This window comes from Eubalaena glacialis, chromosome 14 (assembly GCF_028564815.1).
Source record: "Eubalaena glacialis isolate mEubGla1 chromosome 14, mEubGla1.1.hap2.+ XY, whole genome shotgun sequence".
In the NCBI taxonomy this organism is placed as follows: Eukaryota; Metazoa; Chordata; class Mammalia; order Artiodactyla; family Balaenidae; genus Eubalaena; species Eubalaena glacialis.
Genome location: NC_083729.1, coordinates 58,948,853 through 58,976,651, shown reverse-complemented (window position 1 = coordinate 58,976,651; position 27,799 = coordinate 58,948,853). Strand labels below are relative to the sequence as shown.

The window sequence follows — 27,799 nt, the reverse complement described above, 5'->3', positions numbered from 1 at the left end:
GCCCGCGCACCGCTTGCCGCAGCTGGAGAAAGCCCGCGTGCACCAACGGAGACCCGACGCAGCCAAAAATTAAAACAAATTTATTTAAAATAAATAAATAAAGTAGTCATGGGTCACCTAGGTGGATATGACCAACAGGTAATTGGCTATATCTGGATCTGGAAGAGAAATCTGGGCTTATATTAAAGATTTGAGTGTTGTGCGTATTTGTTCAAGGTAGTAGTTGAAGCCATGAAACTGAATGAAATCCCATAGAGAAAGAACATAAAACGGTAAGAGAAGAGGACAAACCCTAAAGAATCCTGCATTTAAGAGGCAGGTAGAAGATGAGGAACCCGTCAGTGTTGTCTGAGAATAAATAGGTAGTTGGAAAATTAGCAGAGTGATGTCATATTTGAACGAGTCAACAGTGTCTAGATTTTGCAGAGATCAGGAAAGAGAAGAACTTAAAAGTGTCTTTTGGGGACTTCCTTGGTGGCGCAGTGGTTAAGAATCCGCCTGCCAATGCAGGGGACACGGATTCGAGCCCTGGTCCAGGAAGATCCCACATGCCGCGGAGCAACTAAGCCCGTGCGCCACAACTACTGAAGCCTGCGCTCTAGAGCCCGCGAGCCATAACTACTGAAGCCCGTGTGCCTAGAGCCCGTGCTCCACAACAAGAGAAGCCATCACAATGAAAAGCCCGTGCACCGCAACGAAGAGTAGCCCCTGCTCGCCGCAGTTAGAGAAAGCCCACGCGCAGCAACGAAGACCCAACGCAGCCAAATAAATAAATAAATAAATAAATAAATTCATAGTGACTGTACCAATTTACATTCCCACTAACAGTATACTAGGGTTCCCTTTAAAAAAAAAAGTGTCTTTTGGAGGGATCAGGAGAGTTCTGGTGACTTTGGCAATAGTACAGAAAAACACCATTTTGTACTGGTAGCAAGGAAAGCCAGGATGCTGTGAGTTGAGTAACAAATGGGTGGCCAGAGATTGAGTATAGACTGTTCTTTAATGCTTTGACTTAAGGAGAGATGATGAAAGTTAGAAAATTTAGGTTTGAGGAAGAATTTATTTTGGGGGTTAAGGGAACAAGCCAGGAAGGAGGGAGCAGTTGAAGACTCAAAGAGAAAAGATGGAATTCTTAATAGTTTGAGGGCCCCAGGGAGGTAGGAGGGTATATGAGTCTCCTTAGACAAGAAGAGAGATTTTTCTCATCCATTAACATGGGAGAGAAGGAGATAAAAATGAAAACTATTATAGAGGTCATAATCTTTGAGACAGCAACTTCAATTAAGCCCTAGGTAATGAAAATAAAATTGCAAAGAAATGTAAACTGAGAATGCAGAGGCCTTGTCTTTGTCTTTTTATTGTTATATTCCAAATACTTGATATATGATAGATAATTAAGTAGCGTTTGAAGAAGGAATATGTGGACAAATAAGTAGAATAAAGGAGTAAGTGCTGATGAGACAGTGGAGGCAGTGAGCATCAGTTTTGAGACATTTATGGAAAAATGGACAAAGAAAAGTTAACTCTAGTGGTTTACAGTTGGGGTAATTCTTTGCAGGATAGGAGATGTCAGTATTTTTATTTTTATTTTTTGGCTGCGTTGGGTCTTCGTTGCTGCGCACGGGCTTTCCTCTAGTTGCGGCGAGCGGGGGCTACTCTTCATTGTGGTGCACGAGCTCTAGGCACACAGGCTTCAGTAGCTGTGGCACGCAAGCTCAGTAGTTGTGGCTCGCGGGCTCTAGAGAGCAGGCTCAGTAGTTGTGGCCCATGGGCTTTGTTGCTCTGAGGCATGTGGGATCTTCCTGGACCAGGGCTCGAACCCGTGTCCCCTGCATTGGCAGGCGGATTCTTAACCACTGCGCCACCAGGGAAGTCCCAATGTCAGTATTCTTTAGAGTTAGAAGAGAAGCCGGGAGAGGGAGCTGTGAGGAAGAGGATGATTAGTGGAATGAGCCCTAGAAGTGGTAGAAAGAAGATGGATAAAAGGAAAGGAGGGACATCAAAAAAGAGGGAAAAAAACAAGGTGAGGAGAGTAGGCCATGACGACAGGTATGTTTTAATAATGGAGTTCAAACTAGGTGACCTAAAATCACCTCAGCAACTGGGGATAGTTTGAGGCAAGATCATCTGCTGAAGTTGAGACTGAGGCTGAGGTGAATGAGGTGAGGTTGAGGGTGAGGAATATGGAAAACAATTATAATATAGATTTTGAAAGATTTGATAGGCAGTTAACAGGGTATTAAGTAAACCTTATTAAATAGCAGGTGGACCCAGGACCTAGGAAATTAATCTAGGAAACAGGAGTTTTAACAAGAAAAGAGCTTAATACTTTGTCAGTCTTTGCATTAGTAATTTCTGATCAAATTACATAGTTCTAAAAGGAACTGTTTTCTGAGTTCAGGTTTTATGGTAAGGGGAACATCTAGTTGAAGATTAATACTCTTAAAACTTTTTTAAAGTTCTAAACACACAAAACTTCTAAACACACAATACATTTGCTTAAAAAATAATACCACACTGAAAGGTATACAATGGAAAGTCTTTCCTGGCCATCCATTCTCCTTGTGTTGATCATTGTTAAGTTTCTTGTATATTCTTCCAAGTTTTTTTTAGTGGGTTCCCCCCATCCTTTTTTTTTAAGCTATGCCAGTGTGTGGATTTATTAATTTTTTATAATTTTGCTTTTGTTAAGTAAGATTACAAAGGTCAGACTTAAAGAGATTTTTAATGATGTCATGCTCTAGTTTACAAATTACAGTCAGTTTTATTCCAAAGTTTTGAACCATCTTTGAAATGTAAGCATTGAGTCAAAAACAATTCAGCATAATTTTTAAAATTAGTTAGCAATTTCATAATGGTTGAGGTTGGTACTTCAGCTAGGGTCTGAACTATGTCAGTATTCTTATGAAATTACTCTAGGGAAAATACTATTTTACTAGAACATTTTTTGTACTTATTTTTCCACTTAGCACCTTATTAACAACATGGGTAATGATTTTTTAAATTAAAAAGAGAAAATGATCCCTGAAGCGTAGTGGAGAAAGCATCTATTTTATTTCAAGCTTGCCAGATTAAAATTTCTTCCTCACTTTTGCCCTTCCAACTAAACTTTTTATTCAACAGTCCATATTCACTTTCTCCCTTTCCTGATTTTTCCTTGGACTCCCATGTCCACTTTGTGGTCACGGGTTGACAGTACTTGTAGCTAATGTATAGATCTGGTGCAGGAATGAAATTTTGAAATGAAATGTGACTAATTAATGTTTCTGGGTTTGTCTTTGGTTTTTATAGTCTTGTACTATAAAAATATTTAAAACATTTGAAGATTTCTATAGGAAATCCTTTAAAGTTTAGCACAGGTAATTCAGCAAGTCATAGGTTCTTATAGGTTACTTTCTCAGAGTGTTGTTTTGTTAGTTAAAGCCCTTTCTTACCAGTATCATCAGGAGGGCCACGTGGTAGCCCCATTGCTATCCCAGAAAACATTTCTGTAAATGAGATAGCACTTTGACTTGTGTTCTGGGAGCATTATTAAATTCATCTGTGCTCTAGCCAGGTCTCTCTTGACTTTTGTGAACAATACAGAGAATTCATTTTTACTTGTATGTTAGAATTAGGTATGCAGGACTTCCCTGGTGACGCAGTGGTTAAGAATCTGCCTGCCAATGCAGGGGACACAGGTTCAAGCCCTGGTCCGGGAAGATCCCACATGCCACGGAGCATCTAAGCCCGTGTGCCACAACTACGGAGCCTGTGCTCTAGAGCCCGCAAGCCACAACTACTGAGCCTGCATGCCACAACTACTGAAGCCCGTGCGCCTAGAGCCCCTGCACCTAGAGCCTGTGCTCCTCAACAAGAGAAGCCACCGCAATGAGAAGCCCACGCACCGCAATGAAGAGTAGTCCCCGCTCACCGTAGCTAGAGAAAGCCCGCGTGCAGCAGCGAAGGCCCAATGCAGCCAAACATATATACATACATACATACATACATAAATTTATTAATTAAAAAAAAAGAAGTATGCAGTTTAAAACCTAGGGATGAGAGTGTGAAGCACAGGCACCTACAAAAATAGTCAAGCCTTTACCATTGGCATTGTTAGAGCTGTCTGTTAGCACTTTTATTTATTTATACTTTATCTAGTTTCAGGGATGGTTTTCTTTCATATGCTCCTGAGTGCAGTGCCACAAGCAACCTCCTATTATAGGCATGCAGTAAGCTGGCATCCAGCTTACTGCATGCCAGCTTGTAAGGCAATCTTTAATTATTTGCTTATAAGGTAATCTTTAATAAAAATTAGAATGTCAGGAAAAACAAGGGCTAATAGGTAAATAAGGGAAAGCTGTGATTTTATGTGTGCTCACGTTGCAACTGTTTTCCTAATAAATAGAAATTCATGGATTATAAACTAGCTCATAGTAATCTTTCTCAAATAGTGAATTTATGAATGACCAGGTATACTTCAGCTCTGCCTTCCTGTCTAGCTGTCATTCTTTCTTTACCATCATACTTTTGACTCATCTGTATTTGCTTATTTTCTTGTTTTTCAGTCTGCTACAGTCTAGATCTGTGATGTCCAGTTCAGTAGCTGCTAGCTACGTGTGGCTATTTAAACTTTAATTAAAATGAAATAAAATTGTGAATTCAGTTCTTCACAATATCTACGTTTCAGGTGCTCAGTAGCTGCTTGTGGCTAGTAGTTACTGCATTAGCGCAGATATAGACGATTTCCAGCATTGCATGAATGTCTGTTAGATAGCGCTGGTCCAGAATGATTACGCATCTGCATTTCACTGAAACTTTCGATGTTGGCAGTACTCTTCTAATTATCAGCATGAGGTTGGGAGTTGGGAAGATTTGACTTTAGATTCTGGTTCTGCCATTTTCTAGCTAAGTGACCTTGAACAAATGCTATAAACTCTCTAGACCTTGTTTAGTACATGTGTAAAATGGGAATCACAGCACCTGAGATAGTGGTGACAATAGAGAGTGTCTGGAAATCACTCATTAAATGTATTTGGTTCTTCATTCTTCTTACTTGACTTCTTTGTTATGTTGGGCCTTGTAGGGAACTCTTCAAATTCTCTCCTCTTTTGGCTTTTGTAACGTTTTCTGCTAGTGGCTCCTCTACCTCCCTGACCATTTTTGATCTTTGTTGCTTGCCTCTCATCTGGCTTTGGTCCAGGGCCCTCTTAAATATGATTGTATCACTTTCCCATTTAAAATCTCATACATTGTAGAGACTAAATCCTTAATATGATTGTATCACTTTCCCATTTAAAATCTCATACATTGTAGAGACTAAATCCTTAATATGATTGTATCACTTTCCCATTTAAAATCTCATACATTGTAGAGACTAGATCCTTAGCATAGCCTGTAGACTTCATTCGTTCTACCTGCTGTTTACTTCAGCTTCTTCCACCATGTTCTGCTTTCTCTCTGTACTGTAGCCACTTACACCTTACATTTATTCAGTATTTTATGCTATGTTTGTTCTTCCACCTGTTTATTCTACTCTGAGAGCCTTTTGCATGGACTATGTTTGGAATGCCTCAAAAGTCCCTCAAGTAAGTGACTGAGCCTCCCACCCCCGTGCCAGGTCAGGCCATGTTCCTGTGTTATACTCTTTTAGTACCTTTTATGTCTTTGTAGCACATGATTAATTAGCTCTATAGGTGTTTGGCTGTTTTCTGTCTCCCCATGATATAATGTGAGTTCTGTGGGAGTGGGCATCATGGCGGGCTTGTTCTTCCCTCTTATGCACCCCTCACTGCCAGCGTAGGCGCGTATATATTATATAAATAGTTACTGAATGAGTGAATTGAGTAAATGCATGAATTCTTTGTTTATTCTCAAAGTTTCATCATCTCCTATGTACTGATGATTCATATTTTCAGCCCCCATCATTCTCTTCTTCTCTAGTCCAGAGTTCTAACTGCTTACTTGATATTTATCTAAATAAGGATGTCTGTAAGGCGCCTCAAACTCAGCGTAACGAAAACCACATGCATTATATTATCTTCATATTCATGCTTCATTATTCCCTAATTTTTCTTAACGGAAACAGTATCTGTCCATTCACCCCTATCTGGAAACCTGGTATCATACGTTTTACTCCCCTTCACTACTACCTAAAGCAATCATCAGTTACAGTCTGTACTAAAATTATGACACACAACACCTCCTGACCTGGTTTGGAGGTGGGAGGCTTAGTCACTCACTCGAGGGACTTTTGAGGCATTCCAGTCTGGCTCACATACTGTCCATAAAGAAGAAAATGTACTTAACAACGTTCCCAGCATATTAATGCTTCCTGCCGTAAGCAGTGGCAGCTGAATCTAAAATACACTAACACAGCTGAAAGCAGCAAGCTACTGAAGAACAGAGTTCTATATACTCTATCCGTATACCACATTCTTCCTCTTGACTGATTTTGGCCATGTATCTGTGTTGAAAGAATTTATGGCGCATTTCCCCCAGATGTTTGTGCATTTTTTCTTTGTTTCTGTAACTTAGCTTCAAATACCCTTTACACTTTTTTCTATTACATTTGATCCTCGAACAACGTGGGCTTGAACTACGTGTGTCTACTTACTTAACACGCGAATTGTTTTCAATAACTACAGTACTGCGAACGTGGGGGTTGGTTGAACCTGCTGATGCGAACCGCGGATACCGAGGGCCGACTATGGGGCTGGAGCATCTGCGGACTTTGGTGTCTGTGGCAGGTCCTGGAAGCAATCCCTGTGAATACTGAGGGACAGCTGTACTTTGTTTGAGCTGTGCCTTTAGAAAGTGCCAGGCTTATTAGTTACTTAGCACATCTTTAACTATGTTAATATGCTTATTAGGATTCTTGTTGGTTTTGTTAATACTCTGGTTACAGAGTTGCACAGGTTTCGAGTGTCTTGCTTCCAACTCTTTTCCTTAAGCCATGTTATTTTTAATGTGCGATTGTTTGTTTTAATGTGTAGTTTTAAGAACATGGAGATTTTTCAGGAACATAAGTATCATGTTATGGTAAGTGTGTCCTGTCATTTAGATCCCCAAATATCTCTTGAATCAAACTCTTCTTTATCCCCGCTGCCACTGGCATCATTGCAGTTTCATTTATTTCTCACCTGGACTATTTCTATAGCCTACTTGAGGCTTTGCTCTTTTTACCTCCAAGTTCTTCTTCATTCTGTCTTCCATACTGCCACTAGTTTTTCTTCTGAAAAGGAAATCTAGTGTCACTACCTTATTTAAAAGTCAGTGACACATCTTCAGAATTAAACATTTAAACTCCTTTTCATGGCACTCATGTTCTGATCCTTATTTCTAGCCAGGCTTACGCTATAACCAAGTCAAACTACTTGGTTCTCAAATGCCTCATCATTTTTCACTTATTGGTGCTTTTGTATGTACTTTCTTTTCCCCATCTGAATGGCCTTCCGCTTGCTTCCTCTGTCTGGCAAACATCAAGATCCTGCTCCAGTTGCATTTCCCAGCTCCTCCAGGCAATCAGTGGCCATTTGTAAGTAACTGTCGTTACAGTACACCCCATGTTTCATTGTGTTTCATTGCCTCCTCTCCCAAGCCATGGGCAGAGCATGCATTTTTATTCATCTTGGTAAAGCCAGTTCCCTGTGTAGTATCTCTCATGGAATGTAAATGCTAATGCAGGATGGGTAGGTAGGCACTTGTCCTGGTGGCTTGGGAAGCTAACTGAGGTGCAACTGAATTAGTTATATCTGTCGTCTAGGGATAGGGAGGTCTTTGAAAGTCCTGTGAGTAAACAGTTAGAAAGCACAAGTGTGTTAGGCACAACGGGAAAGCTACCAAAAAGGAAACTGCTGTTGATTTCTAAAAGTTATAGGACTCTTTTATGCTTTAAGATTCTTTTTACATATCTGAGTAAAGTGTCAGTTATATGTGAGAGTGTTACTTTCATTTGTTAAATGGTAAGCAAACTTTTTCATAAATAACACTCAAAATTTATAAAGAACGTTTAATTTTGTTTACTTAAACTGATTTATCTTAACATTTTCTAGATGTATTCTAGAACAGCTGGTAAAGGGGGACTGAGACTCTAAATCTTTGATTGCTTAATTTAGCAAACATACTACACATATCGAACATAGTGTTAGGTGCAGAGATGTCAGGAAAAAATAAATAGCCCCAAAGACTTCACAGCCTAGATTGAGTCAGGCATGTAGAGGGAAAATTTTTAATACAATGTAAGTGCTTCAGTAGAGCTATTAGAAGGTGCTAGATTTCTTCTGGTCACTCTGCTTGCCTAATTTAAACTTAACATATAGCAGCTCTTTGGACATTTTATTATTCATTTTAGTCACATTACTCATAGAGTTGTATAATGTCAAGCAGTTATTTAAGTGCTGAAAGAATACTGTAATCATTTTGTTGTTGATTATGTTGCTTTCTTTTGAAGTGTAGTTGATTTACAGTGCGGTGCCACTCTCTGCCGCACAACAGAGAGACTCAGTTACACTACTCATACGGACGTTCTTCTTTTATATTCTTTTCCATTATGGTTTATCGATTATATTGCTTTTAATGCATTATATTTGATACTATGAGACATACCGTGATGTGGTGGAACACACATGGGATATAGAATTGGAAGACGTATACTGGAGGATTATATGTATACATCTGTAAAATAGCCACAAGACTGCCTGATTTAGAGTTCTGGTGGGTATTGGGTAAGTTAGTACCTAAGATGCTTGATAAAGTGCAAAATACTGTTTACATGTTTAAAAATCAAATTACTGAAAACTAGTATGTAGTGTTCTAGGCAGATCTAGCTTTCATAATCACTTCATTCTAATTTCTGCATAGCTCTGTCCAGTAGTGTGCTTATTGACAAAGTGGAAAATGTATCAGAATGTTTTGGTTTACAAGTAACAGTATCCTCCCATCTAAAAGTGGCCTAAATAATGAGGAATGTATTATTTCACAGAATAAGAAGGCCAGGGCCAGACAGTTACAGGTGGTTTAGCAGTTCATCAGTTTCATCAGAGACATAGGCCCAGTGTACTTTAAAGCTCTGCATGTCAGGAGAGGGCTGTCATAATTTGACACTACCATCTGGCTGAAGAAGAGCAGGGAACACTTCCTCAAGTTCTCTTTATTAGAGAGGAAAAACTTTCTTGCGAGTCTCATAGCAAGTTCTTTCTTAGGTCTCGTTGTGATTTTCATGTTTCTTGCATACCACAAAAAAGACCGAATTCCTTATTCAGGCAGCTGAGCTTTTATTAGCTGGCTAGCTTACTTTATTACATCACCAGAGGATATAAGGCCTTATAGTACTGAAAACAGCCTCGTCAATATTTTATTTGGTACTCTGAACAAGAGTCGCAGATTTTTGATGGGAACATTGGCAGTGAGAATTATATCTGGCTTCTGATGCTATACTGTACCTCTTCCCTCACCAATACATAGCTGTCACCCCGTGTTGTCAGCCTCGTTAACACAGATATTTTCTGTACCAAGTTTACCATAACCAAAATCGTAGATCTGATAAGATACTTCTACCCAGAATATATAACAAATCCTTAAAACTAAACAATAAAAAGACAGCCCAACTAAAAAATGGGTAAAGGATCTGAATAGACATTTCTCCAGAGAAGACAAACAGATGTCCAGTAAACACATGAAAAGATGCACAACATCATTAGTCATTAGGGAAATACAAATCAAAACCACAGTGAGATACCACTTAACACCCCACTAGCATGGCTGTAATCAAAAAGACCAGGTAAGTGTTGAAGATGTGGAGAAATTGGAACCCTCATAACATTGCTGGTGGGAATGTAAATGGTTGTGGCTGCTTTAGAAAACAGTTCCTCAAAATGTTAAACACGGAGTTGCCATAAGACCTGGTAATTCCATTCCTAAGTATATACTCATAAGACATAAAATGAAAAACACGTACACAAATGTTCCAGAATAGCCCCCAAAATGGGAACAGTTCAAATGTCCATTAACTGATGAATGGATAAATAAAATGTGGTATATCCATACAACGAAGCATTATTTGGCCGTAAAAAGAAATGTATTGATTTTTGCTTCAACATGGATGAATCTTGAAAACATTCTGCTGAGTAAAAGAAACCAGTTACAAAAGAACACATATTGTATGATTCCATTAATATGTAATATCCAAAATAGGCAAATATGTAGAAGAGACAGAAAGTTAGATTAGTGGTTGTCTATGGCTGGGGTGAAGCTGGGAAATGGGAGTGACTGCCAGTGGATATGGACTTTCTTTTTGGGGTGATGAAAATGCTCTAAATTTAATTGTGGTAATGGCTGCAGAGCTCTGTCAATGTACTAAAAACCACTGAATTGTACACTTTAGATGGTTGAATTGTATGGTATATGAATTATATCTCAATAAAGCTATTATTTAAAAAAAAAAACCCTTACAAAGCTGTAGTAATCAAAACAGTATGGTGTTGGCATAAAAACAGACACATAGATCAATGGAACAGAATAGAGAGCCCAGAAATAAACCTATGCATCCATGGTCAATAAATTTATGGCAGAGGAACCAAGAATATAAAATGGGGGAAAGGACAGTCTCTTCTATAAATGGTGTTGGGAAAACTGGACCACTATCTTACACCATACACAAAAATCAACTCAAAATTGTTTAAAGACTTGAACATAAAGCCTGAAACCATAAAATTCCTAGAAGAAAACATAGGCAATAAGCTCCTTGACGTCAGTCTTGGCCATGATTTTTTTGGATACGACACCAAAAGCAAAGGCAACAAAAACAAAAATAAACAAGTGGGACTACTAAAAAGCTTCTGCACAGCAAAGGAAACCATCAACAAAATAAAAGAGACCTACCAAATGGGAGAAAATATTTGCAAATTATGTATCCAGTAAGGAGTTAATATCCAAAATATATAAAGAACTCATACAGCTCAATAGCATAAAAACAGTCTGATTGAAAAATGGGCAGAGAATCTAAATAGACATTTTCCCAAAGAAGACGTACAGATAGCCAACAGGTACATACATGAAAATATGCTCAACATCACTAATCATCGGGGAGGTGCAAATCAAAACCATAACAAGATATCACCTTACACCTGTTAGAATGACTATTAGCAAAAATACAAGAGATACCAAGTGTTGACAAGGATATGGAGAAAAAGGGACCCTTGTGCACTGTTGGTGGGAATGTAAATTGTTACAGCCACTATGGAAAACAGTATGGAGTTTCCTTAATAAATTAAAAATAGAACTACTGTATAATCCAGCAATCCCACTTCTGGGTATTTACTCAAAAGAAATGAAAAAACTAACTCAAAAAGATATATGCATCCCCATCCATTGTAGCATTTACAGTAGTCAAGACATGGAAGCAATCTAAGTGTCCATGGATGGATGGATGAAGAAATTGTGGTATATATATTCGTATATGCAATGGAATATTAGCCATAAAAAAGAAGGAAGTCTTGCCATTTGCAACATTATGGACAGACCCTGAGGGCATTTTGCTAAATGAAATAAGTCAGAGAAAAACAAATACCGTATCTCACTTATATGTGGAATCTTAGAAACAGAAACAAAACCCCAAAACCAAACTTACCCGTAACAGGTAACAGTTGGTGTTTGCCAGAGGCAAGGGGTGGTGGGTGGGGGAAATGGGTAAAGGTGTCAAAAGGTACAAACTTACAGGTATAAAATAAACAACTCATGGGGATGTAATGTACAGCATGGCAACTATAGTTAATACTGTGTTGCATATTTAAAAGTGGCTGGGAGAGTAGATCTTAAAAGTTCCCATTATAAGAAAAAAAATTATTAACTATGTATGGTGTTGGGTGTTAACTAGACTTATTGTGATCATTTTGCAACGTATACAAATATCAAATCATTGTGTTATACACCTGAAACTAATATAACATTATATGTCAATTATGTATATATCTCAATTTAAAAAAGTACTTGAGGTGGTAAGCCTGATTTGGCTACCTAACAGATTATTACTTCTAATTTCTCCTGCAAAGTCATTTCTTCTATCTGACTGAACCTTCCTTATTTCTTCTCATTGTTATCATCTAACATCTTTCTGGATACAACAGTTTTTCATTCAGAATTTAAGTACCTGTGTCATATTGTCCCTTTAGGTTCCACTATCACTTTGTCTTCGTGTACACCCTTGCTTTAGCAACATTAACCTTCTCCATAACCCCATATACTTTCTCTCTACTAAAACTATATCCTATGGCCATAGGCAGGGTGGTCTCTTACCATAATCCAGAACTCTTCCACAGCTAGGACTTTATTTCCTCTGTTTTGAGATTATTTTCTCAGTTATAATTATTGAAAATGCTGTGACTTTAGAGTTTTCTGTTTTGGGATTGTGTGTGTTTTTAAATTAAAATATAGTGCCAAATTAGTATTGTGCTCTACAAGAAGTTGTTGGACAGTTTGTTTCCATGTGAAGTATTCCATCCCTTTACTCCTCCTCTTCTCAGCTGTCTCCACCTATCTCACACCCTCTCATTGTCATGTTTCTGTGATTGTTACTACTGTGTTAGATATATGAACAACACGTTTTTAAATGGCTATGTGTGAGTTGTCAGCAACAAGACACTTGAATTTAAGTGTTCTAAGTTGCGATGAAAACAGTTTCACTAACTTCTTCTCTTGTATAATACAGAAAGGGTGTGGCTTTATGATATATTGGTAAGAATACTATGGGAATTATATTAGCTTGAGTTCAAATTTGATCTCTACTACTACCAACCATGTGACCTTGTGCAAACTGTTTAACCTTGACATCCCATTTACCCAGAAGATTGTTTGGAGGATAAATGAGAAGGTATATAAAGTCTCTAACAGAGTACCCAGCACATAATACTTCTTCTTTTTTGTATTCTGTAATGTTAACTTTCCTTTTTCCATCCATGTTTATGTTCACCAAGCTAACTTTTAAAGATTGTTTTCTAGATCCATCAGTTTTTACCTTTAAAAAAATCCATTAGAACTCGACAGAGTAACAACATTTATTGTATTGCATGTTTAGTTTGTTTGTTTGTTTTCATGGAAGGGCATTTTATTAGCAGTGTGTACATGTCAATCCCAATTGCAGGGACCTCCCTGGTGGTGCAGTGGTTAAGAATCCGCCTGCAGTTAGGTGCAGGATGTAATTCACACACAGAGTCAGAGTGTTAAGAGGTTAGCTTTGTGAAGGACAAATCTAGTTACAGATAATACAGATTAGTAACAGTTACAAGATAACTAGGATTGATTTAACTCTTTCAGGCCAGTTTATGCTGCTTCCCTAGCCTGTTCACTACTCCCTTTATTTTCCTTGTTACCAGGAGAGGAGAAACCTCATTTCTATTTTTTGTTGCAACAGGAGCATTCCTTCTTCGATAATGTTAAATGTGTAAGTTGTAACATGTGAAACATTTTTAACAGTTTTTCTCAAAGTTTTGAAACACTATTAGCCAGGATCATAGTGCAATAAGATAGAATGTTATTCCTTGCAAAACTTTGTGTGTGTGTAGAGTTAAGAAGCAGTTGTACGTTTATGATTTAATAAAATAATTCTAAAGGAAAAAAAAAAAAAAGAAGAATCTGCCTGCCAATGCAGAGGACATGGGTTTGAGCCCTGGTCCAGGAAGATCCCACATGCTGTGGAGCAGCTAAGCCTGTGCGCCACAACTACTGAGCCTGCGCTCTAGAGCCCGCGAGCCACAACTACTGAAGCCCGCGTGCCTAGACCCTGTGCTCCGCACATGAGAAGAGAAGCCTGTGCACCGCAATGAAGAGTAGCCCCCGCTCGCCGCAGCTAGGGAAAGCCTGCGCGCAGCAACGAAGACCCAATGCAGCCAAAAAGTAATAATAATAAATAAATTAAAAAAAAAAAGAAAGGTATCACCATAGACCCTGCAGATATGAAAAAGATAATAAAGGGAATACTATGAACAACTCTACAAACATAAATTTGACAACTTTGATGTATGGACCAGTTTCTTGAAAAATACAGACCACCACATCTCACCCAATATGAATTAGGTAGTTTAACTAGCCCTATTGCCTTGATACAAAAAAAAAAAAAAAATCCCAAGAAGAAAATTGTAGGTCAATATTATATATCAATGTAGATGCAAAAGTCCTTAACAAAATATAAGCAAATAGAATTTATGGCTCATTGCAGGGATGGAGCAGGGCTGCTTCACTATTTGAAAATCAACTAATACACCATATTAACATGCTAAAGAAGAAAAATTACATGATCATATCAGTTGATGAAGAAAAAGCATTTGATAAAATTCAGGACCCATTCATAATTTGAAAAAAAAAAAAAACATTTAGGAAAAAGATACTTAGGGGGAACCAACTCAGTTGGATAAGGAACATTTATAAAAACCTACTTTATCCTTAATGGTATATTGGGAGAATCAAATTCTTAAAATTTCAGTTATTAAAAAACTTCAGATTTTTACTTTCCTTGATGCTCACTTTTATCTTTTAAGCATTTATATGCACTTCAGATAAGCAAGCAGTTACTCTTATTACTGAAATAATATTTATAGTTCGCAAGGAGAGTCTATAACCAAATAAGACAATGCTGTCACTTCTTAAAGTCTGCTAGATAAAGATGGATGTCTAAATATTCTGACAGCATGCCCTTTGAAAATATTCTAAACTTTACAGTATGCATCTATAAAATTTATTTTTGTTTTCTCACATCTTGACGCTTTAAGATCAAAGAAACTCTAAACAAAATGAGATAAAAGAGATCCAAAAATATTTTTTTCATTTCTTTGCCAGAAAATTTCTTTAGAACATTATTTTCATATTCTTACTGATTTTTATGTATACCAAAATTGATAAACATAATAAATTTATTTTTAAAATGCTGAATAATATGGACTTGAGGAAGAAGTTAGAATCAGTCCAAATGTCTTTATTTGCTGAAAGACAAAGCTTGCCAATTTACCACAAATCAGTTTTTTTCTAGGATAAAATCAGACCATCTTAGTAACTTCTAAAACAGATATTCTTTATTCTCAGAAGTATAAGACAAGCGTTAAATCTTTTTTATAGTCCCACAGTTCCCTGAGGCTCTGTAGATTATTTTTTTCAGTCTTTTTTCTTTCTGTTGTTCAGACTGGGTAATTTGTTTTCCTCCATCTGCCAGCTTACTGACTCTTTCCTCTGTCAGCTCTATTCTGTTGCGTTTACTCACTGCGTTACTGTATCAGTTATTGTTTTTCAGTTCTAAAATTGCTATTTGGTTCTTTTTAATTTCTTTGCTGAGGTTTTCTATATTTCATGTTTCATGTGTCAGTTATTTTCCTCAAAGTGACAGGCTCACTGTTCAACACGTTGATGCTTAAAATTCCACTTAAACCAAGTTCCTTAAGGCTATGTAGATTTTTACATGCACCTGTAAAACTCTTCCTTCAATAAATTTAGGATAATATTAAATCTGGCTAGGGATATAAAAAGATAATAAGAGATTGTTGCCATCCTGGACTTTATAATCTGAGAAAGGGACTAAGTAAAGGATGAAAAAAATTATAAGGGTCAAGATTACTAATAAATAGTTTCTGGTTCCTCATGATACTACAAGATAATCTGAAGAATATATAATTTGCTATCTTGAAATGCATATGTGTCGTATAAAAATAAAGATCCCTTATGGTTTTGGACTAATAGCATGACAGGAAACTATATTATTATTTTTTAAGAAGTGATAAGATTTTTATCTTAACTAGAGACTTAAATTTATGTGTTATGAAGCAATTCCATTATACCTGGGACTCCTTATTAAGTTTTAAAAATCAGCTTTATTGAGGTATAACTTGCCATATAATAAAGTTAACCAATTTCATGTGTACAGTTAATGTGTCCTATAGTTTTTAAAGCATCACCACAATCAAGATGTAGAACATTTCTGTTACCCTCAAATGTTACTTGGTACCCCATTGCATTCACCCTCCGATCCATGGCAACCCCTGATCTTTCAGTAACTATAGTTTGCCTTTTCTAGGATTTATAAATGGAATCATGCTGCATGTAACCTTTTGTATCTGGGTTCTTTTAACATAACTTTTGAGAATTATCTATGTTATGTGTATCAGTAGTCTTTGCCTGTTCATTAGTGAGTAGCACTCCATTGTTTGGATACACCGCAGTATTATCTATTTGACAGCTGATGGACATTTAAGTTGTGTCTTGTTTAGGCTATTAATAATAAAGCTTCTATGGACATATGAGTACAAGTCTTTGTGTGGCCATGTTTTCATTTTAGTTCCCACCAGCAATGTATAAGAGTTTCATTTTTAGTTGACACTTGATATGTCAACATTTTCCTTTTAGCTACATGTATTGTGTGCCTGAGTGTTAGTTTTCTATTGCTGAGTAACAAATTACCAAAAACCTAGTAGCTTAAAACAGCACCTATTTATTGTTTCATAGTTCTGTAGATCAGAAATTTAGCATGGGGTCTTCAGGGATCACAGGGCTGAAATCCAGATATCCACCAGACTGAATTCTCATCTGGGGGTTTTGAGGAAGATCCTGTTTCCAAGCTTATTTACGTTATTGGCAGAATTCAGTTCTTTGCCGTTGTAGGATTGAGATCTTTGTTTCCTTGCTCACTGTCAGCTGGAGGCCACTCTCAGCTCTTAGAGGCTCACTCCATCTCCCTGGTGTTGAATTCTTAGGCTTTGAATCTTTGACTTCCCCTCTCTCTCTTTTTTTTTTTTTAATTAATTTTTAAAATTTTTGGCTGTGTTGGGTCTTCGTTTCTGTGCGAGGGCTGTCTCTAGTTGAGGCGAGCGGGGGCCGCTCTTCATCGTGGTGCGCGGGCCTCTCACTGTCGTGGCCTCTCTTGTTGCGGAGCACAGGCTCCAGACGCGCAGGCTCAGTAGTTGTGGCTCACGGGCCCAGTTGCTCCGCGGCATGTGGGATCTTCCCAGACCAGGGCTCGAACCCGTGTCCCCTAGCACTGGCAGGCGGATTCTTAACCACTGCGCCACCAGGGAACCCCCTCCCCTCTTTCTTTTTAAAAGGCTCTTATGACTAGAACAGATACACCTGAATAATCTTATCCTAAGGTCGATTGTTTTGGAACCTTAATTACATATACAAAATCACTTTGCAGCGGTACCTAGATTAGTGTTTGAATAACTGGGAGATGTTTATATACCAGAGGCTGGAAATTTCAGGACATCCTGGGATTCTGCACAACACACAACCATTTGTTCTACATTTTCAGTAACACTTGGTATCTCTGTTTTTAAATTTTAGCCCCCCACCCCCACACACACACTAGTGGCACATATAGTGGTATCGCATTGTAGTTTAAATTTGCATTTCTCTAATATCTAATGGTGTGAAACATCTTTTCATGTGCTTATTTGTTATGTATATATCTTTTGTTGTAAAATATCTATTCAGATCTTTGGGGTTTATTTTTCTTTTTTTTTTTCTTTTGTATACTGCTATCCATTTGTTTTAGCATCACTTGTGCAGAGGTTTTCCCCCATTGAATTACCTGGACATCTTTGTCAGATATCACTTGACTCTGTGTTTATGTATTTTTTTTTTCATTTTATTCTGCTCCATTGAACTTTATGTCTACTCTTATACCACTGTCACTCTGTTGATGACTTTAGATTTATAATAATTCTAAAAGTCAGAGAGTTTTAAGTCCTTCAACATTGTTCTTCTTTTTCAAATTATTTGCTGTTTATATCCTTTGCATTTCCATATACATTTTAGAATCAGTGTATTGACTTCTATAAAATATTTTACTGGGATTTGAATTGGGATTGTTTTTTATCTGTTAATCAGTATGGGAAGAATTGCCATCTTAATGAGTCTTCTGATCTATGCACATGATATAGCTTTCTGTTTTTTCAGATCATCTTGAATTTCTCTCAGTTATGTTTCATGGTCTTCATTGTACAATCCTTGCACATATTTTACTAAATATTTTGTATTTTTGATGATTTTCTAAGTGAACATGATCCTAATTTCATTTTTCATTGCTTGCAGAATGTAGAAATACGTTGGATTTTATATATTGACCTTGTATCCTGTGACCTTGTTTCATTCATTTATTAGTTCTGATAGCTTTTTTGTAGTTTGTCTAGGATTTGTCTACATGTACAATGATGTCATTTGCAAATAAAGGCAGTTTAACTCCCTCTTTCCAATCTGTATGTCTTTTATTTCTTTTGTCTTGCCTTATTGCACTGGTGCAGATAACTTTATGTTGTTCCTGATCTTGGGGAGAAGGCATTCCTTCACGATATTAAGTATGATGTTAGCTGTAGGCTTTTTGTAGATAGCCTTTACAGACTGAGGAAGATTCTTAGTTTACTGAGTTGTTCTTGTTTTGTTGCGAAGGGGTATTTAAATTTGTCAGATGCTTTTATTCTATCTGTTGAGATGACCATAGGTATGGTATTTTTTATTCTGTTAGTATAATGAACCATGTTAATTTTGAATATTAAACCAACCTTGCATTACTGGGATAATCCTCAGTTGCTCATGATTTTTATTCTTTAAAATTTTTTTCTGGGTTTAATTTGATCAAATATTGTTAAGGATTTTTCCATCCATGGTCGTGAAGAAATATTATAGTTTTCTTTTTTGTAATGTCACTGTCTGATTTTGCTGTCAGGGTAAGCTGGCCTCATAAAATGAGTTTAAGAACTATTCCTTCCCCTTCTGCTTTCTGAATGAATTTGTATAGGATTGGTATGTTTTTCAGACTTTGAATATATGATAGAATTGACCAGTGAAGCCATCAAGTCTTTAGTTTTCTTTGTTAAGAAGGTTTTGTGTGTTTTTTTTAAACTCAAATTCAGTTTATTTTAATAGCAATAGAGCTGCTCAACTTTATTTTTTTCTTGAGTCAGTTTTGGTGGATTTTATCCTTCAAGAAACTTGTCCATTTCATCTAAGTTATAAAATTTATTTTCATAACTTTTAAAAAATATCCATTTATTTTTCTTTTAATGTCTGTAGAATCTCTAGTGATTTGCCTGGGGTGTTAGTTATTGACCTTTTCCAAAAAATGAGTTTTGGTTTTACTGATTTTTCTTTCTGTTTGTCCATTTTCTAGTTCATTAATTTCTGCTTTTTTTCTCTTTCTCCCCTTGCCTTGGGTTTAATTTATTCTTTTTCTAGCTTTTTAAGGTGGGAACAGATCATTGTGTCTTGGACTTCCCTTGTAATAGCGTTTTCCTCAAAAGATTGCTTAACCTGCATCCTTTAAATTCTGATAGCTTCAGTTTTTACTCTGTTCAAAATATTTTCTGATTTCTCTCATCATTTCTTCTGTGACTCATGGGTTATTTAGAATTGTGTTGTTCATTTTCAGATATTTGGATGTTTCTAAATACCTCTCTTGCTTAATTCCATTGTAATGAAACAATATATTCTGTGTGATTTCAAACCTTTAAAGTTTATTGAGACTTTTTTTGAGGCTCAGAATAATGTCTGTCTTCGTGAATGTTCGTGTGCAGTAGAAAAGAATATTTTGTTGTTTTAGGACATCTTGGTTGATAGTGTGTTGTTCTGATCTTCCACAACTTATTTTTTCCTTTGGTCTACTTATTTTCTGTTATTTACTGTGAGAGAAATGTTAAAATCTCCAAATATGACTATCTATTTAACTTTCAGTTCTCTGTATTTGACACATTTAATTTTGAAGCCCTGTTATTAAGTATATACAGTTGGCCCTTGAGCAACAGATGTTTGAACTGTGTGAGTCCACTAATACAGGGATTTTTTTCAATAAATACTGTAGTATCGATACTACATGATCCAAGTAAATCCATGGATTCGGGTATCTGCCAGGGTCCTGGAACCCACCCCCTGTAGATACTTAGGGATAACTATATATGAAAGGGTTCTGGGACCCAGTTACAATGTATGTTTCCCTACACATCCACAGACTTCTCAGATAGCAGCTGGGTGTCCTACAATTTAACTCAATTCTGACACTATCTAGAGATAGCATCAGCTTCCGCGGGTTAAGGGCTCAGTCCTACAAGACTGCCCCCTCCCCCCCTCCTTTAGATGCAAATTGCAAGTCCAGGTTGTTACCTGAAGTTCTGACCAACCGGTTATAGATTGGAGGTTCCAACAACCCCCACCTTGAGTTTGAGTAATTTGCTAGTGCCACTCAGAACTCAGAGAAACATTTTACTTCCTAGATCACTGACATATTATAAAAGATGTAACTCAGGAACAGCCAGACTGAAGAGATGTCTAGGGCAAGGGACATGGGAAGGGGTGTGGAGCTTCCATGCCCTCTCCAGGTGCTCCAGTCTCCCTGCATCTCCACATGCCCCCCAACCGAGAAGCCCTCCAACCCATCCTTTTGGTTTTTCTGGAGGCTTCATTAGATAGGCATGATTGATTAAATCACTTACCAGTGGTGATTGAGCTCAATCTCCAGCCCAGCTTAAATCATTGGCGAATGGTTTAACCCCCAGCCTATCTCTCTTCCCTAGAGATTGGAAGGTGGGACTGGAAGGTCCAACCTCTAATCACATGATTGGTTCTCCTGGCCACCAACCCCTACCTTTAGTCCTTTCCCATAGTCACCTCATTAACCTAACAAAAGAAATCTTTATAGCTCTCGTCGCTTGAGACATTCTAAGGAGCTCTTGTGCTAGAAATGAATGAGGACCCAAGGATATTTCTCATTATATATCACAATATATTTAGGATTGTTACATCTTCCTAATGAATTGACTCTTTTAAGGTTATGAAATAGTCCTCTTTATCCCTGGTAATATTCCTTGTTCTGAATTCTACATTGTCCAGTATTCCTAGCCACTGTATCTTTCTTTTGATTATTACTTGTGTGGTATATCTCCTCCTGTCTTCTTAGTTTCAGCCTATCTGTAAAGTAGACTTCGTGTAGATAGTATATAGTTGTATTTTCTTTGAATTGGAGTTATTAGACCATTTACATTGAACGTAATTAATATAATTCTCAAAATGCTTGGATTTAAATCTACCTTCTTGCTAGTTACTTTGTATCTTTTTTCTCGTTTGATTTTTGATCCTTGCCTCCTATTTATCTGCCTTTCTTTGGATTGAGTATTTTTATTAGTATGTATTGCTCTAGGGTTTACAATATGCATCTTCAACATCATGCTCTACTTTCAAATAATGTTGTAATGTTTCCCTCACATTGTAAGATCTTGACAAATATATCAATATTTCTGTCTTACATTTGTGCTGTTTTTGTCAAACCTTTTACTTCTACACATTATATACCCTACAGTTTGTTATGTTTGTGTTAAATAGTCGATTATATTTTAAAGATATTTTAAAATGAGGAAAATGTCTTTTATATTTACCTACATATTTACCATTTCTGGTAATCTTCATCCCTTGGTCTAGATCCAGATTTCCATCTAATATCATTTTTCTTCTGCCTGAAGAATTTTCTTCTGACATTCTTCTAGTGCATGTGTATTACAGCCCAATTTTTTTAGTTTTTGGTTATCTGGGAAAAACATTTTACCTTAATATTTGAAAGATATCTTTTCTGGGTATAAAATTAGACAGGTTAAGGTTGAAATAAGTTTAGGAGAGAGATGAGGCATTCATTGTTGACGGAAAAGCCCTAAAGCCCTAGCCAGATTGGTTCTTGGGGCTTGTGGATGTTAGCTAGCAGGGAGTGATACAGATAGAGGATGGATGGTATCATTTATAAAGAATTGATAACACTGTAAAGGTCAGTGGGCTGAAGAAACAAGGACCTGGTTTCAAAGTCCTCCCTGAAAGTACCACATAACCCTTTTGCCCTCACTTATGAAACAATTACAACATTATTATAAAACAAACAAGCAAACCTCACAGTGACAATCTAGGGATCGTTATACTTTTTTGAGAGCCTCATAAGAAACATACTAAATTGTAAGGTAGACTGGAATAATATTTTTTAAAGGGTATTTAAAAAATTTAGACATGAAAGAATATGTGAGACAGTAAAAGACAGGAATCATGGTAAGAATCTTAAGGTCAATTAAGTAAGGTGCAAAATAAGTAGAACTCCATCTCTGCTAATTAATAATGTCATTTTTATTAATGTTTGCTATTCCTGTCTCTATTTTAATATATATTTGATGTTTAAAGTGATCTAAAACTAGATTAACCAGTAAAATTATCTGCTGTAATTTTCAAGGAAAAGACTAATTATCGTCAGCAAGATAAGAATTAAAGATGCTAATTTACTGATAAACTTTTCTCAGACCTTAAGTTTACTCAGAATAAGAGATACTTTTCAGAGTTTAAAAGCTAGCCAGCCACACTAAAATGGTACTTCTTATTTCAGGCTGCGCTCAATGACTTCTTAGGATACATAGGTATATTCAAATATCAATATTTAAATGTTAATCCCATTGTACACTAGCTGCTAGACAGGGTCAAGATTAGATAGATGGGATATAGGATGCATGGTATACTCAATTTATTGTTGAACTTTAAAAATTCAATTTGTATTACTTTAAATTCTGTAGACTTTTTTTTTTTTTTTTTAAATTTTATTTATTTATTTATTTATTTGGCTGTGTTGGGTCTTCGTTTCTGTGCGAGGGCTTTCTCTAGTTGCGGCGAGTGGGGGCCACTCTTCATCGCGGTGCGCAGGCCTCTCACTGTCGTGGCCTCTCTTGTTGCGGAGCACAGGCTCCAGATGCGCAGGCTCAGTAGTTGTGGCTCACGGGCCCAGTTGCTCCGCGGCATATGGGATCTTCCCAGACCGGGGCTCGAACCCGTGTCCCCTGCATTGGCAGGCAGATTCTCAAGCACTGCGCCACCAGGGAAGCCCTAAATTCTGTAGACTTTTAAAAAGATTTTCTTCATGATTTTTACTTCGTGTGAGTCTGTTATACTTGGAATTTTTACAGTTTTAGATTTAGAACTATTTCTGGTTCCATTGCTAATCAAATGGTGTGATCTTTCACCAGCTTACTTGACGTCCGTGGACCCAGTCATGAAGAATTTTAAAATGTAGGCATTGGGTCAGGTCTGTAGTTTTTCTAGAGCACTTTTTTCTTTAAGTAAACTTCTTGTAAATTAGGAGTTCAGGTGAATTATATTGGAGTTTATCCATGAGATAAGACTTCTCATGAAAAGAAAAATTTGGAGTTCAAGTGGCTGGCTGTCTTCCATTGGACCTACCTTCCTATTAATATTTTTCTTATTTTTGTTGCATAGCGTACAGAAAATTCTGTTTCAATGCAGGTATAAAAGGATTTTTGTTTTCTTAACAGCTTTGCAGTCTCAGTAAACTCTTCAATTAAATAGAAATGGCAGGAGAAGGTTTATTCTGAGCTCTACCCAAAAATGAGTTCATCCAGCAAGACAAGTTAGAGCACTGACAGTGTGTAGTGTGTTAAAATTCGATATACAGTATGTTTAGGGTGCTAAAAATATTTAAAATAAATTTTAATCAAATCTTTGCATAAGTCTTACGTGACAAGGCCACAACTCAGGCCTGTTTGATGCAAGAGCTCTTTCTATCATACTGTATAATTTTTTTATCAAAAAATATTTATAGATCTAGACACATTCGTTTATGGCTTATTTCCCAATGTTTTGTGACTCAGAATATTTAAGTTCAATCTTTTAAAGACTTTTGTGCCAATTTTGTGACTAATTATTATTATTTTTTTCCTCCAGGGAAATGAGGCAAGTTATCCTTTGGAAATGTGCTCACACTGTAAGTCAAATATTCTTATCAAGAACTTCTTTTATTTTCACATTCTATATATGTATGTATGTAAATCTTACGCCTCTATAAATTTATATAGCAAAGTTAGCCCTTAACCATTTTAAATGGCAGTGAATTTGACTTAGAGTCTTTCTGAGTTACCAGAATAGGGAAAGATTTTTTTATAGACCTCTTTATTGTTAGCGTCTGCACTATGTTGTAATTACAAATCGACCCTCAAATCTCAGTGGCTTAACCCAACTGAAGTTTTTCAGATTAACAAAGCTTCAAGTAAACAGTTAACTTACTTAACTTGTGGTTATGTAAAATAAACTGCTTATTGAAGGCAAAACTGATAGACTAAGGGGCTATATCGTACAAGACATTTCTGGGGAGGATGAGGAGTATAAGAAGTGTGGGTGGGCTGGCTATTTCTGACTATACTGGAGAACATAAGGAAAGAAAATGACAATCTTAGAAATTCTTGATTCAAGTGTCAGAGGACCAGGGAGCTTAAATAAAAATCAAAAGGTCTCTTGTGTGGAAGTACAATGATTGGGGAAGACGGAGATCATGAGAATCGGAATGGGGACACTGGTAAATTTATAGATACCATCCTGAGGTCCCAGAATTCCCAAACTCTTCTGAACCTTCCTTGCCCTTTCTGCCATCCCTGTTTGATGAAGCTGGTCCTGCCTTGTTTGGAGACATCTTACTTTGCAATGAGATGTCTCTTCTTTTTTGTCTCATTAAAACCATTTCCCCATTGCTCATTGTTTCATTAGTCTCCTTTCTTTTCCCAGAACACTTGTCAGTTTCTTTCATTCTCATCAACACCTTTGCTTGCTTATGAGCTCTGGTTAAATACTCTTCCATCAGCTCTTTTCTTGAGCGACTTCATCGTCTTTCAGATCTCAGCATAAATGTCCCCTATAAAATGTCCCCTCTTTGGAGATGTTTTCTCTTTCTCTGCTCTCTTCAGATTCTCTCTAACATGGGCAGTACCCTGTTTATTTTCTTTAGAGCAGTTACCATAAGCTTAAATTACTTGTTTATTAATCCATTTTATTTTCCATTTTGTAATTTCTACAATTTTTTAAACTTTTTTTTTATGGTGATACTCTATGACCAATGACCCATAGTTTGGCCATCCCTACTACTATTTACATTTTATTTTACTGTTTCCTCCCAGGCTTTCCTTTATGAATTTCTTATATAATTTTGATCATATGTAGATGTGTATTTCTGTTTTAAACATGAAGATAAAATGTTGTATCCAGTGTATTGTTAGAATTGACCAAAACCAAATCTAATTATGACTCTCTAGACCAGAGGTTGGTAAACTACTGCCTACCAACAGTTTTTTTAATAAAGTTTTATTGGAACACAGCCATGCCCATTTGCTCACATTGTCTATGGCTGTTTTTGTTTGACCTCTGCAATGTGCTCAAGATAGAGTACTTACAGACTAGTGCTCCGAGTGTTATCTAGATCTATAATTCTTGTCTGTGCCATAATTGACATGTCAGTTGTATAGTTTCTTTAGAATTGAAAGAGTTCTGCTCAGAATTGTGCCTTGCCACTTACTGTTCAGCTTGAGCCTGTGGTGTTTTCCTCCCGTTGCTAGTGGGCAAGAAGGAGGTGTAGAAGCCTGTAATTAGCTAGGATTCAGGCTGCAAATAGAGTTGGGGTAGGCTGTTGGGAGTACAGCTCTGAAAAGTAAGTATGAGGTACTAGGAGGTTAGTTTTTGTTTCTTGGTCAGGGAACAGAGGTCCTAAGGGGGCAAGACGTCCCAGGTTCTTACCTTCTGCACTCCTTTAAAATCTGGGACTGAGGGTCATTTACCTGATTGCAGAGAAAAATGTCCCAGGGCAAAAGGCAAGATGGATGTTCCCTTCGATACATCCAGGATGGTGAAAGCCAAGTTTTTTTAAATAGTAAGTATTTGAAATAGATTTCATACACTGTTAAAAGCTATCTCTTTCAGTTTTATCTTCAGAACTTAGTAAGTCTTCTTTCTTATGACATCATCTGTGCTTTGATGAAACTTGAGCCTTGTCACTAAAGATCTGTACTTGTCAGTGATTGTTCAACTAGATATGAATCTGTCTGAATTCTTCTGTCATCCTGTAAAAATGTAGTTTTCCTCTATTTTCTAATTGGTTCACTAGAATATAATATATTTTATACATGATTTTGATGAATTTGAACTTATTCACATTAAAACCACCACTTTTTTCCCCACCCACACATGGTAGTAAGTCTTTTTTTGCTCATTTGCAAAACTTCTTTATTAATGGGAGAGCTTAGTGTTATTTGTAAACAGCTGTTACCGTGTTTAAAATGTTAAAACCAATCCTTGAGGCACTTTACTTTTTACACTTCCCCTGTTCAAGTTGTGCCTTCTCTTCCCTTCCAGACCTAGCTCAGGTCTGTGTTCTCTGTGAGGCCTTCAGTAGTCCTCTCACCTCTTTAGTAGTTACTGTCTCTTTTGTTCTTTTAGTATTTAAATTATGCTATTTTTTAAAAAGGCAGTAAGATTCTAAATTGTATGCTGTGAAGTACTGTTTTTAACCCTGGGACACACAGATAAGTAAGTACCCACAGAATGCTTACAGTCTAGCTACTGGGAAAAAGAGAAGAAATGCATTAATTTTTACAGTGGAAACAAACCATTATGAGCAATAAAAGCAAAGGTTCCAAGGAGGGAAAATTACCTTTGGTTAAGAAAATTAAGAAAAGCTTCATGGAAGGGGTGCTGTTTGAAATTGTTTTTTGAAATCTACATAAGATTTGAATGCTGATTAATTCTTTCACCTGTTTGGTCATTTGTCCCTTTCAGTTTCCTTAAATTCCAACCAGATCTTCAATATTTTATCTAACCCCCTTGCATAATTCTTTCCAGTGCCCTACTTTTAATCAGTGATTTTCGTCTCCTAATGCTGAAGAAAACCGAGAACATTTTTAAGTGTTAGCCTCATTACCTCCCCACCCCATCACCCCCTGCCTGCCACACACAGAAATTTCCCCATTTTCGTACTCATGCTTAATAACTCCTTCCTTTCAATATCAGAGTTTAGGTTATACCTCTCTTATTCAAGGTCAGCCTTGGCACTTATGCTTTTGATCTCATCCCCTCTCATCTCTAGGACCTTACGTTTTTAGTTTCTCTTTGTTTTTACCTGTGTCTCAGCTTCTTCATTTTTCTTCAGTTTACAGACATAATCAACTCCCCTTTGGTCCTGATCCTGCGTGTACCTCCCAGTTCTTCTCCTTTCTTTCTCGTATTTGAGCTTTGCCTGAGCATATACAGTGATCTCCATTTCCTTATTTCTGCCTGCTCAAATCTGGCTTTCATCTCCTACTACTTTGCTGAAACTGTTATTATTAAGGTCACCTTCATTGTATTTATTTATTTTGTTTTATTTATTTATTTATTTTTTGGCCACACCGTGTGGCTTGTGGGATCTTAGTTCCCCGACCAGGGATCGAACCTGGGCCCTCGGCAGTGAGAACACAGAGTCCTCACCACTGGACCGCCAGCGAATTCCCATGGTCGCCTTCATTTTATTGGCACATTGCCTAATTGCTAAATCTGATGGAGTGAAAAAACCTGTAAAATCATTTGTGCTATTTGGGAAAATTTGAGCACTGACTATTTAAGAATTAATTATTAATAATTAATGTTTTAGTTGTAATAATATTGTGGTTTAAAAGAATACCTTAGAGATAGATGATAAATACTGAACAGTTACAAGGACATGGTACGTCTGGGATTCGCTCTAAAATAATTGAAGTGGGTGTATAAATAAGATTTCTAATGTGTCAGTGGTTGAAACTGGGTGATAGATATGTGGGATTCATTATATGAGTCTCTCAACCTTTGTATGTGTTTGAAAGTTTCCTTTATAAAGTTTTTTTTTTTTTTCATGAGTGGAAAAAGGAGGCGGGAAATAACTAAGAGTAATATCAAGGAGAAGTAATTATTTAATTATAGTTAAGTATGGCATGCAGCACAGCAAGCCTTAATAATAAGAGGCGGTTGAGCTCATTTTCACCCATAAAAG

At 36.9% G+C, this 27,799-nt stretch overlaps 1 protein-coding gene across 1 annotated transcript in view; it reads left to right on the top strand.

Annotated features, from left to right (window-relative positions):
- PPP3R1 (protein phosphatase 3 regulatory subunit B, alpha) overlaps positions 1-27,799 on the top strand; it is a 57,045-nt gene that overhangs the window by 5,899 nt on the left and 23,347 nt on the right. Inside the window, exon 2 of the mRNA XM_061210575.1 lies at positions 23,701-23,740. Within this exon, the coding sequence (XP_061066558.1) occupies positions 23,701-23,740 (40 nt within the window). The remainder of the gene's footprint in view (positions 1-23,700; positions 23,741-27,799) is intronic.